Source organism: Cynocephalus volans, chromosome 5, assembly GCF_027409185.1.
Source record: "Cynocephalus volans isolate mCynVol1 chromosome 5, mCynVol1.pri, whole genome shotgun sequence".
NCBI classification, from domain to species: Eukaryota; Metazoa; Chordata; class Mammalia; order Dermoptera; family Cynocephalidae; genus Cynocephalus; species Cynocephalus volans.
The window spans coordinates 66,847,504-66,861,016 of NC_084464.1; the positions used below are offsets into that span (position 1 = coordinate 66,847,504).

At 43.1% G+C, this 13,513-nt stretch overlaps 2 protein-coding genes across 5 annotated transcripts in view; one reads left to right on the forward strand and one right to left on the reverse strand.

The window, feature by feature from the left end:
• Positions 1 to 1,855, reverse strand: part of DST (dystonin) — a 424,928-nt gene extending 423,073 nt beyond the window's left edge. For 3 of the 4 annotated variants that reach the window (XM_063097801.1, XM_063097800.1, XM_063097806.1), the window contains exons 1-2: positions 1,675 to 1,855; positions 1,054 to 1,088 (exon numbers count right to left, since the gene is read on the reverse strand). In XM_063097801.1, coding sequence (XP_062953871.1) covers positions 1,054 to 1,088; positions 1,675 to 1,855 — 216 coding nt within the window. Of the gene's footprint in view, positions 1 to 1,026; positions 1,089 to 1,674 lie in introns of all 4 variants that reach the window. The other variant, XM_063097799.1, reaches the window with a different exon arrangement.
• Positions 1,856 to 2,467: 612 nt separating this feature from the next.
• BEND6 (BEN domain containing 6) overlaps positions 2,468 to 13,513 on the forward strand; it is a 55,168-nt gene continuing 44,122 nt past the window's right edge. Inside the window, exon 1 of the mRNA XM_063097796.1 lies at positions 2,468 to 2,730. The gene's annotated coding sequence lies outside the window, so the exon portion shown is untranslated. The remainder of the gene's footprint in view (positions 2,731 to 13,513) is intronic.

Here is a 13,513-nt window from a genome sequence, read left to right on the forward strand (position 1 = left end):
AGTTAGTGTAAAGCAAGAAATGGAACCTCTAATTATCTGACTGGTTAAGTTATTCTCTCAAGAATCCTAAATTGAGCACAGAGTTTTAAACTTCCAGGTCTATGTGCAGTAGAATTACTCACTGTTCAATATTATAATACTATAATAACACAGTTAAAGCTTTTAGCAACCAGAATCTAAACATCTAGGATGTGATAAAACATCTGATTAAATAGGAAAATAAAATATGAAATAACTTCAGGTAAATGGCAAGTTAATGGAGAGTGTGTAACTATGAAGTAAATTGCATCACGCAGCAACCTCCAAGCCTGGCTGTGTGAAACTTTCCTGCACAGAGGGAAAATTATCTTACACGAAGTGAGTGTTGGCCTGGAAACTCCTAAAGGAATGCTGGGTCAGGGAGAGCTTGAGTTTTTTGTTTTGCTTTATCTTCAGTGGAGGTGGCCCTACAGCAGTCTCCCCTAATCACCGCGCCCAGGTCACCTGCTCTAGAGGGATGGTCCATGTTTTGGGTGGCGTGCGCACAAACATTTAAGCACACACTACCATCATTACTTTGCAAAAATCATCAGACGTTCCCAATAAAACATGGAGAACTTTACGAGAGAATAGAAATATAAACTTGAAAAATTTAAATGAAACACATACGTATCAAACTGCTCTGCACTAACCTCCTAAAATCTCTTCTGTGTTGTTTATCCAAGTGCACAACCACAGCCAACTGACAGCTCCCAGAAAAAGCTTCCACCCTCAAACTACAGATTGTAAACTAAACTGACCCCCACCCCGTGGCTAAGCTTTCTAAGGTCCGCAGAGCTTTTAGGGGTTGCCTTTCCCCTCTTGTACAGTGACTCCACTACACAAGAAATTTGCTAAAACCGTTCGCTGGGCACATCCATGGAATCGCTTAAAAATAAACATGTCACTTTCGGCTTGGGGCAGCATGCTCGTCATTTAATGTCTTACTGGTTTCTTAACACTTATATGATTAATATTGGGTACTCAGGAAAGAGAACTTCTTCTGACCTTGAGCGTGCGTGCTAAATAAATTACCTCAGAACGAAAGTGGTGAGATCTCATAACAGCATCTGGGGAGAAAAGAGAAAAACGAGACTTCATTTAACGCCTTGTTCTTCACCTGCCGAGGTACTGACGACTTACCTGGGAAACAAGGATAGGGAAGGCACATTCCAGACGCCTCGATTCGGTGGGAATATCCTGGGGAGGGGGTTACTGGGCGGCCGGTATCTAGGTGACTTCTCCGAGAGAAGTTTCCGGGAAAGTTCTGGGGGAGTTGGGGAGCCCCGAACTCTTCATGCCTCACTTTCTTACCCCTAAGCTCCAGCAAAGGATGGGTGAAGGCGAGGCTGCCGCAGCCCCGGACTCTGCTCGAATTACCCTGAGAGCTTTAGCAGACCGACACTAAGAATCTGAGCTCGTTCCTCCGCTCCCTGACCTCCGCATCGCCGTGGTTATCCAGACCTCGGAGACTGGAGGTCGGGGGTGAGGGCAAAACGGGCCAGGGGCGTTCAATAAATAAACACACTCAGCTTGGGGAGTGGGCAATGGTGGAGGTAGGGGAGGCAGCGCAGAAGGCAGGGAGCCGCGCTTCACTCTCCAAATCGGCTTACACGTTCCTCCCAGCCGGAAGAAACCAGTCGCTACGTATCTTACCTCGGCTTCTAGAGCGACCCGAAAAGACCGATTTCATCGGATGCCTCCCTTTCTGGAGCTTGCGGTGCCAGCAGCAGAAGAAAACGATGGTGGCGATGGTGCCCAGCAGAAGCAACAAGAGGAAAAGGGCACATTGGATGCTATAGGGTCTCAGCAGAACGAGGAAAGCCGCGGCGATCATGGTGCGGGCGAGGCGGGGGCGACTCGGCGGCGGGGCTGGAGGGCGGCGGCACAGGCACCCGCGCGGGGCGCACGCCGGGGCGGCGGGCACGGGCGAGCGCGGCTCAGCGCGTCATGCCCGGCGCTCGCGGCCCCGCGCCCGGCCCAATGGCTGCGCACCCCGCGCCAGTCGAGCTGCGCGAGTGATCCAGGGCTGCGGGGAGCGCTGGCCGTGACTCAGCAGACGGCGACGAGGCGGCGACTGGGCGGCGGGGAGCCTCACCCCTCCCTCCCCAGGCGCCCCCGCCCCCGTCCGTGCGCAGCCCCCGGGCGCAGCCCCGCCGGGGACGCGGCGGGCGGGGAGGAGCAGCGCTGCTGCGGCGGCCGCCCGGGCCCCGCGCATCGTCTTGCGGCCGCCGCCGACCTCAGCATTCCCGAAGCCGGGCGCACGTGGGTCGGGGCGGGGACACGGTGCCCTGGCAGCAGCCGCCGGCGGCCCGCGGGGGGCGGGAATGGGGCGCCGCGGCGGGGGCTCGGCTGATGACATCACGGCCGGGCTGCGGCAGCGCGGGTGCGCGGACATGGCTGCGGCGGCTCCGGCGGCGGCCTCGGGCTGCGCCCGGGCCTGAGCGCCCAGCGCTCTCTGGGGGGGCCGCCCGCCAGTGCGCGCCGTCCTCAGGTGCACGGGCCGGACGCCTCTCCGCTGCCCGGATACCTTGGGCTTCCACCTATCCAGCCTCCCTTGGCCGAACTGCTGGGGAGCCCGGCGTCAGGGGGCGCCAAGGAGACAGGGGGAAAACCGTAAGGTGCTGGTGTGAGCCTCCAGGTGGTGCTACCCCCCACCTCCCACCTCCCTGCGCCCCGCCCCGAGGTCGGGGTTTTGGAGGATGCGGCCGGGTGAGCTATTGCTTGTGGGGGGGGTTCCTCGCACGCTGAAGCGTGAACACCGGGAAGGGCCTTCCCTGGGCACTGGGATCCCCCAGGAACGGGAGGCCACCCCTCTCCAAGACCCTCTAAAAACTAGGAGTGCCCTGTAGTAGGACGCTCCGGTCTGCAGATGTGAACTCTTCCACCCCCAAACTTGACGCTATTTTCGCAGCTAAGAAATGGGCACTTTAGATCTTGTATCCGTGCGTTTACCATAAAACCCTGACTTATTTAGTGCATTTGAAGGGAGAGGGGATTTCAGATTTCATCCTGGAAGATCAAGGAAGTTGGGAATTGACTTGTAAATATTTTAAGGAGAAAATTTTTAGGGAGTGTGAAGCAATAGTGCTCTGTCACACTCACGCACACAGCCCCTCTGTCTCCCCTTTGCTCCCTCCCCACATTTTTTCGTGACCAGCAAAAAGTATATTGCAGTTGGTGGCTGGAGATTTAATAGTTGTTGCTGTGCAGTGCCAACGCAGAAGGTGTGGTGGGAACGCTGCAGTGTGCCTTTCTGCGGACAGCTACGGCCACTTGGCCAGGAAGCCGTTGCTGCAGCAGTCAGTCTGCGGCATCTCGCGGCCTTGGCATTTTGCGGCCTTGGTGGGACCGGGTGCGGTATCGCGTTCTGCTGCACCCAAGGCAATGCTGGCTTTCCCTGTGTGGGGCTTAGTTTTTTGTTTGTTTTGTTTCATTTCCCCGAATAAGGAGATTGCAATTATAGGGACAAGGTAACACATTACTGCATTTGTGGAGTTTCTAATAACGACTAGATTGGACATTTATTTTGGAATATTTTACAGAGTGAAGAAATTGTGTCATAAAAAATAATTTGTAAAATTCTGAAAAGGAGTTGAAGAATTGGTGAAAAATCAGTGTTTTTTTTTTAACTGTAAAAACCAAGCTGTACAGCTCTGCATAAAAGCTTAACCATTGATATTCTTAAGACTGGTAACATATCACCATGTGTAAGCATTAAAAGACACTCAAAAAGTTATTGCCTAATGCAATCCCTTAAATGCCAGATTCATAAACTGGAAAACAATGGAAACACTTTATTATTTGCAGCTGGTTTCCTAAAACAAAATAAACATTTTTGTTGTTGATACTGTTGGAGCTCACTCATTAAGTTGTTTTGTGCTGAGTATGGAAGGGACCTGGATTGCAGATGCTGTGTTAGGTGAGAATCTTGAATGTCAGAGTAGGCTGCACTACATGCCAGGAGAGTCTTCATAGGTCCCTGGCACTCAGAGGGCCTGACAGGTAGCACTGCATCATGTGCACATGGCTAAAGGTTTCCTGATACTGCAGCCCACTGCAGTGAGAAACCGTATTCCTGTCCATTATGCAGGGGTGACTGAAGAGAAACCTGAGAGCCTGCAGTGTGTGGCACATGAAGAAAGGAAGAATTCTCCACCACATTGACCCAACAATGGCATGGTGGAGTAATTTAAAACAACAACAAAACTGAATTAACCTTTTGAAAACATTGGGTGAAAATGACTAATAGAATTAATGAAGGTCATCTTTACTTTATGCTTCTCATTGACTAAAATTTGTAAGTGAACTGGAATGGCCTAAATATCCTTGAACAGAAACATGTCTAAGACTACAAACACAGCATAGTAGCCAATTTGCCCCAAACTCTGCATTTTTAACAACAAAAGGCAACTAAATAGCAATTATGGTTTTCTGAGCTATTAATTTAGCACAACTGTTATCATCCTGAGTCTGGCTGCAGCCATTTATAAATTTCAAGTGCACACAGAAACATCATTTATCTTTCTTGGCAGGCAAATGCTTAACTGCCATGCCATAGAATTATAGATATTTCCTTTTAGATGAATTCATTTCTGTTATTTGCATCAGTTATTTTAAGGATAGTGACAATAAGAAAACCAAATCCTTGAAAGAATTTGGTTTTATTGTTATTTTCTGATTTGTTTTTTGCTAATTTATTTTCTTTTCTAAACAACAGCAGTGTATTAACTGTTTCTGTGCGTTTATGTGGTGCCTAATGCATTATGGAATTCAGTAAATATTAAATCAGACAATCAGTCCTTTTTGGAAGTTAATTTAGTAGAATTCATACCTTTTCTTCCTGCTAGGTTTTCATTTAGTAAAGAATAATTGACATTGTATAAAAGTCACAAAAAATTTAAAATTTGGAGGTAGGGATAGAGGATGAAGGCCCATGGTCAAAAACTTTCATACCGAGAAATGAAACATCACAGTGGAAAAGTATGTACAATTTGTTGACTTTTTTTATGACGGTGAGTTAGCATTGTAACCCAGGAGAAAATAAAGGAATTGGGGGAAATAGCTAAGAGCCTTTGATATCAGGTACGTGGAAGATGATCCAACGCACAGACCTTCTTTCCCTTGGATTCTCAATCAAATTGGAAATAGGTACAAGGAACCAAACAGAAATTAAAATACTAACTCTATTCAGGGTAAAGCCAGGTTGAAGAACTAGCTTAGATTCAAAGCCAAAATGGGGCATCTTATTCCTTTTCCCATAACTCAGTGTGCCCACCCAGTCTCAGCTGAGGAATGACGGGACTTAACCACCACTAGGGCAGGAAGGAACCAGACCTGTACAAATTCCTAAATAGAGGCCAGAGGCCAGGAAGAGCCTGACTCTTTCCAATCCATAAGGAACAGTATGAATGAGGTTTTGTATACATCGGTCCTCCCCTTTCATGGCTGACAGTTCCTCCTTAATTTCCCCCATCACTAAATCTTCCCACCTCCCAAAGATAGGAGTGAAAAAGGCTTAAATAAAGTGGCAGAAACATCTTTTACAGTACTTCCCTAGAGGTGGAAAATTGTGGCACAAGTTCCTAATTTACAGGCCAGGAAGAAGCATCAAGAAGAAGAAAAGTTTCCACCCTGAGCTGTGTAGCAACCAATTGAGGGAAAAGGAGGAACTAAGATGACTCAAGTTTGGAGCTAGGGTGGAGGAATAGTTTTGAAGGGCAAGATGACAAACTGTTTTAGACCCACCAAGGTGGAGATGTCAGAAGGACATTGGTGTGAAAATATCCAGCAAGCCCATGGAAATGTGGGTGGAGAGGTCAGAAGCAAAACAGACGTGGTAGTCATCAACATAGATTGTAGTTGAAGTCATGGAAATGGAAGAAATGACTAAGAAAGAGAAACCCGTGGAAAGTATTGTAATCAGAACTTTGGAGACAGCTTCCATTTGTGGAAGGCAAAAGGCAGGACCAGGGAACCCAAGTGGAGAGTGTCCCAATTCAGTGGTGTGCTAGAACAGATGCACAAATGGGAGGTAAAGGAAGGTGAGGACTGAGACTGGAGACTAGGAGACCTCTGGGAACCTTCCAGAGAACTGATTCATTATTGCAGGAGAGGCTAAAATAAGACCTTAACGCAAAGGCAAAAAAGAGGAGAGAGCCATTGTCTACAATCTTTGGAGAAATTTGACTTTAAAAATGGGATACGTAGAAAAGCAATTAAAGCCTGAGTAAAGGCCAGTAATTATCCTTTTGTCAGGCTAGGGATATTTGAATAAGTTTCTAGGGCGCTTGGGAGATGGAACCAGCAGTGAGAGAAGAAGAATTAAGGAGAGGGAAAAGAAGGCCTTCTCCTGGGGAACTGTGATTTAGCAATTTGTTTCAACATACCTCGAGTCCTCTCTACCCCACCCCCAGCCTGGTTCTTTCTGCTCTCAGGCTGTTTTGAGTCTGCAGAGTTAAAATTGAGCCTGACTAGTTATGCCCATGGTCTCCTCCCCACCAATTTTGGCCATTAACACTCACACTTGAAGAATGATTTCTAGAAAAAGATAAGGAATACCTTGGAATGTAGCCCAGGTTGTCTGTGTTTATTACAAACCTACATGGAAATGAGTAAATCACCCAATTAGTAATCACACAAGGACTTTACACTGAAATATTACTCCCTTGAAAACAAAAAGTTTAGGTAAAAATGGCTCCAGCAATAAATTATTAGAAATATATCATTTCTGGGGAGAGTGCGGCGCTGGGAGCGCGGCGACGCTCCCGCCGCCGGTTCGGATCCTATATGGGAACGGCCGGTGCACTCACTGGCTGAGTGCCGGTCACGAAAAAGACAAAAAAAAAAAAAAGAAAGAAATATATCATTTCTGTCATTGGACTGGTAGCCTCCTTATTACTGGGTGAAGTGTTTTACATGTGCTTGTATTGAAAGGTAAAGGAGCTACATCATCTGGAAGAACCTACTTCATCTAATGTAATCTTGGAGGTGATTTCCAGCCACCAGAATCAGGGAAGCCATCATGTGGATGGATTACTGTTGTCTTTTTAATATGTGAGTTTTTGAAGGAAAAGCCATTGTAATTTGCAGTAATATCAAACATTTTCAGTAAATATTCCCTGGGAAAGAACTTTATATTCATTTTACCATAATAAAAACTTTTTAAGTAATTAAAAGTCACCATTATAAGAGAAAAAAATTTCAAATGGAATCAGTCCCGATTGTTCTTTTAACATTTTAGGAAATTTAGGGCCTAATTAGGATTTGTTGTCCTATGTGTTGCCAGACTGCAGAATCCATGACAATGCTGTGAAAAAAAATGTTCTTCTTTTTGTGAGCATTACAGACTTTTCAAAAAAGTCTGCTTAGTTTAGGAGCTTAAAAACATCAGTATAATTGAATTCATCTACTCTATAATGCTTTGCAGACAGTTTTTGGAAAGTAATCATTTATTATCCACAAGCAAATAGAATTCATTTGTATAGTTTCCACATTGAGTGTAAGATTAGTCATGCAGCAAAATACTGAGTCATTTGGCCAGAAAATTTACTCATAGTTGTATGAACTGCCAATGGGAAATTTGAGAGCTGTTCATAAATCAAATTATAAAGCTCTTAGAATTATAATCACTGAGTGATATTGTTCATTAGTATTCAAAGAGTGTAAAATTTTTCCACCATTTCTAAGAATGGGCAATTTACAAAGCAAGTTTGAAAGCTGAAGGTATTTCCTTCTAGATCCAAGATGTGAGTTGTCATATAAGTTACAAGCATTTCTATGTTAAGTGAAAAAATTTAAAAAGTAAGGTTGGAGCTTTATAGTTGCATAGTAAATATGTTATGAGATGAATAAAATCTTGGCTAATATTTATGAATTAAATTTCAGATTGTCTTAGTAATAAAACCACAGCAACATTGAATAGCTAGATTTCCCCTGTTTCTCACAATAATTCTTTGTCATTTAGGACTTTTGCAGTAGATATTTTGTGCTAATAGATGTGTGTGCTAATGCACCAATGTGCTGATAGCCTGAAAGAATAATGTCACTAAGAGAGCAGAGGTACTAAGTGTACCAAGGAGAACAGAAAATTGTGATGAGTAAGTGATGATTAGTGAAAGATGTTTCAATAACACAGAGTTCTAGAAGTTACTGAAATTACCCAGTGTAATGACATCCCATGAATCTAGGGATGGAAAGAAAAGTGCATCTTAAAATGTCTGTAGCCCCAAATACTTTATGGAATAAAACAGGGAAACAAACAGTAAACACACTAAGTTAATATATAGTAGAATTTATATTTCAAAGAAGAAAGCCAAAAACCTAAAGCCTGTTGTTGCTGATCTTATATTTACTATAGAAATTCTTAACCTGGAATTCATGGATGGGTTTCTAGGGACCTGAAGTTATATATAAAAGTTTGTGTTTCAAAAAAACAAACAAACAAAAAAAACAAAACAACAACAAAAAAAGTTTGTGTTTCTTTTGAGGGACAAGAGGTTCTTAATAAATAACCTACCCGCCACCACAATGAGAATCATCAGAACTGTACAAATCCACACAGGTGCTGAGGCTTCTGAATACAGTATCAAATCATTCTCTCAATGCATCAGCAATGGCATCTCCTGGGTACCCCTGAGACTGGGAGAAGCAACTCAGACACTATCAGTCTAGGATGAGCAAAGGGAACTTTCTATTCTAACCTGTAAAAGTTCAGAGAAGTCTCCCAAATGCAGATGAATAGTTCTCACCCTAAGACTAAGTGGAGATGTTGTGCTAAGAGTTTCCTTGTCTTCTTGCACCTTTAAACATATTAGGAGGAAGAAAAGTGAGTTCCCTAAGGTGACTCCTATTGGGAAGTCAGTTTTAACCCTAAGAAGAGAAAAAACTGTGTTAACTGTCTTGGACCACTTCTCCAGACTTCTATCATGGGAAAAACTTGATTCCCAAGCTGCCTTCAGGTCAATTAAGTATCCCAATTTATATCTAGATGTTTGAATGGACAAGTCCATTCTGAGCCAACAGCACTGGTCCTAAAATCTTAGGTTCAGAGTCTACAAAGATTTCTATAGTCTTAAGGCCTAAAAGAGAGACAAAGGGACTTAGTATAAGGCTCCCAGAAACTAAAAATGTCTACTCCTAGACCTTCCAGTGAATGTAGCCATCACTCTTCCTAAATCCTGCCCCAAGCCACAGCTTGTGAGGCTTTTCAACATTTGACAGCCTGCTGTGGAGTCCTCAGACCTGGTAACTGGGGCCCTCAAACCTGCCAGGATAATTCTGCACTCCATGTTGGCAAGGCGCCCATCCATGCAAAGTGCTGAGTTCCACCTATTCTATTTCTAACTTCTCACCAGGGGCAGAATGCTGTGGTTTGAATGTTTGTCTCCTCAGAAATTCATGTTGAAATTTGGTTGTCTTTGTGACAGTATTAGGAGGTGGGACCTTAGAGAGGTGATTGGGCTGTGAGGGCTCTACTCTCATGAATGGATTAATGCCGCTGTCGTGGGAGTGGGTTCATTACAGAAGGGTGAGTTCAGCCCTTTTCTCTCTTTCTCCTCTCCCATGCCTTTCACCATGGGATGACGCAGCAAGAGGCCCTTGCCAGATGCCAGCACCTTGATATTGGACTTGTTGGTCCCCAGAACTGTGAGCCAATAAATTTCTGTTTGTTATAAATTACCCAGTCTATGGTGTTCTGTTAAAGCAGCACAGAACAGACTAAGACACCAGCCCTGCCATGTTTGAGTACCTCGGCTCCCTCCCCAGCATGATATTCCCAGGACATTAGGTCTCAATGTCCCATCATCATGATCACATTCTGTCACAGCATGAAGCTGGTTATTCCATAATGTGACTGTCCCACCCCAGTGGACATGTCCAGTTTCCTGAGGTATCCCGATCTCTCAGTCTGGCTAGTTCTATTTCCTCCAAATCCCTTCTAACCCTAGGCTGTGAAGAGTTTGGTGACACAACATTCATACATTCTAAATAGAAACAGATTTGAATCAACACCATTCCCTGAGTGCCTCAGATCCCTCTAGGCCCAGTGGGTACTCTCCTTTGCACCATTTCATTCTGTGACCACTTATAATGAGGCAAGAATCCACCTTGAAAAATATTACAGGATTGCAGTTAATGTACCAGACTCCCTGGTGGTCTGCCATCTGGACAGCTGTTAAAAGTCTGGATCTTAGTGCCTGGAATAAGAGGCACTAGCAGCACCCTGGGAAGTGATTGGTGCGATCATAATTCACCTGTCCCCCTCACCCAAAAGACATGGGACAACATGCACTGGTCTTCCTCATTACTGAATGGCTATCTCAGTGTGGACAACCTAATTATTTGTAGTAATAGCTACCACTTATTGAATACTCTCTGCTGGGCCTCCGCTAAATGCTTTACATGCATTTACTTATTTAATCCAGACAGTAACTGTGGGTAGGTACTACTCTCATCCCTATTTTATAGATGAGGATCCTGGGGCTATAGGAGAAATGTAAAGAATTCCCCTAAGATCACACAGCTAGCAAGTGGCATAAGGATTCTCCAGCACTTCAAAAACCATTTCTGCTGCATGTTTTACATTTGCTCTGCCCCCCTGACCACTGCAGTCCCTCCCCTAAAGGAATTCCTCTTAGTTGGGGCTTGCTGGGCAGCTCCCCTTCCTCTCTTCTGACTATCCTTAAACTGTCCCTACCCAGACTAATGAGAGCCAATCCAACACTCTGGCAGAATATCAGATGTTTCCTGGCACACAAGATACATGGTTCTCTCCTTTAGCCTATGAGGTATTTGCCTAGACCACCTCTCCTATTCCTTCAATTTGACAAGACTCCATTTCCTGAGAATTTATAGTTTTTACTTTTACCATTTCATTGCCATCCCCATCACTGTCACTTGGGTAAATTTGGCCCAGCACCTCCACAAAGCTAAAGAAGCTTGGTGAACCAGGCAGATTCCCATTTTGGGAAAAGGCCTCCATTGGAGACCACCTGACTGTCCTTCATAAAAGAGATAGGTCTAATAATTTTTTCTTTTTCTTTTCGCATAAGATTGAGGTGTGTCTAATAGGCATCATAGGCATCAAGGTTAATTAGCTATGTTTCTTGAAGCCCTCCCCTGCCCCCACTGTTGTAAACACCCCTCCAACCCCTATATGTTTGATCTAAGCTTGTATGAAGGGGATATTGTTCTATGTCCTCCAGTTAATAATAAAAATACTGCTATTAATAAATTAATATGCCAGTAATATACCTAATATATCAACTTATAATGAGGTACACTTATTATCCCCATTTCACAGGTGAGGCACAAAAAGTTTACAAAAGGTAGTAAGTATTGGAGCTAGGGTTATGGACTGAGACAATTTGGTTCTAGAGCCTGTGTTTGTATTCACTTATGTGACCCTGCTTCACCATGTAAATATTTAGAAGAGATTCAGACTAGAAGACTATCTCAAACTACCTACATAGTAAAACTTTACCTCTATCAAAAAAATTTTATATATATAAATATATATAGACCCACTTAGCTTTCTACCTTTTCACAGAAGGACAAACTTAGTCTTCCCCTCTTTCTGTGAACAGGATATGCATTTGCCCAAAGTTCTATCTCCCTCTGGCTGTTCAAGCAACTTCTCTACCATAGAATCAAGGCTCACAATATTGTCTCAAAATACCAGCACTGCTGAGTCCCCTATTCCTCTTAGTCTTTGACACTCCTGAACCTTGAGGTTAGGTTGCATACTTTGAATTCACTGTACCCATCTATTCTTCCTTGCTTTTATATAGCTTCCTGGGCCTCAGCTGGCTAAATAGATTCATTCCATCTCTTTCGGCTTCTTTCTTTGATCAATTCTTGTACTCTCCACCCTTAACTAGTTTCCAAGTTGTGACTTGCCCTATGGCTGCCCCCACAGCTGGGCTTGCCAATATGGATGGTCCTTGACTTATGATAGGATTATGTCCTGTAAACTCATTGTAAATTGAAAATATTATAAGTCGACAATGCATTGAATACACCTAACCTACTGAACATCATAGCTTAGTCTAGCCTACCTTAAATGTGCTCAGAACACTTACATTAGCCTACAGTTGTGCAAAATCATCTAACATGAAGCCTATTTTATAATAAAATGTTGAATATCTCATGTAATTTATTGCATATTGTACTGAAAGTGAAAAACAGAATGGTTGTATGGGTACTCGAAGTATGGTTTCTACTGAATGTGTGTTGCTTTCGCACCATCATAAACTCAAAACCATCATAAGTTGGGGACCATCTAAATGTACATGTAAAAGAGAGAAGAAGATGGCCTCTTACATTCCCTTCCATTTTTATTACTCTATGACTTTATTGATAACAAAATATTGCCACTCATAAATATCTATGGATGTATTTTTCTGAATGACCTAAACATAGGAGATAAGGAAATAATTTGATAAACTGTATAACATAGCTGATCCTTTTTTTTTTATTCATATGTTGCTTCTAGGAAGTTTGAAAGAATATTAGAGTAAGAAGAGAATGATTGGTAATAGGTGAAAGGGGAAAACCACTTAAGATGATTTAGTAAGTAAATTATCTGAAATATGTGACTGAGCACTTTAATTATGTTTAGGCCTCCACTTTTGAGAGCACAAAAGTACAAAATTAATGAAGATATTGGTAAATGGTAACCAGTTATTTCATTAATATATTATATTAATATAGGATGTAATGGAATAGATATTTCAAAGAGAAATTAGCTTTTCCTTTCATGTTATAATTGGTTAGATAAATTAATATTTGAAAGTTGAATCACTCCTGATTTTTATGCATGGCATTGATTCTGGGATCAGAATTATTACGTTTTGTGAATTTTAAAAATCGGTCTAAAAGTTATTAATGTTGTAGATTACGTTTCCTTAAAGCAAAAATCATAATGATTTCCTCTTGCTCTCAACTTTCAAGATGAATAGAATGTTTTACATTAATAAAAACTGTAAAGTGGAAGATGTTTTACATGACATGTAGTTATCCTAAAATAGAACCGTTCATTGATTTTACTCTTCTGTAGGCTTAACTTTGCTTCTGTGTTTTTGATAAATGGTGGGGGTGGGGAGGGAAGGCACATAAATATTGGGGGGACAGTTAATAACAGAATAGCCAAGGAGAAAACGTTCACAAAAACTGGTGTTTCTTAGAAAAGATTTTGGAGACTCTAGAACCACAGGAAAACTTGTTCAGAGTCACTCTGAGTTTTGCATATACTTTCTTGTGCATACTTTCAGATGGCTGCAGGCTTTTCATTGACAATTGATAGGGATGTGTCTTCCACTGTCCCCAGCCTCTGTTTCTGTGCTATTACCTGCCTGCCATACAAGTCTTCTTCCTGAACACATCAAGATGAAAGTAAGCCAGTCACACTGTCTAATTACAGCTTAGACAAAGGCTGGGTCATTTAACACTTGGTTCTCTTGCCAGGTCAGGAACAATAGAGAGACTCTGGTAC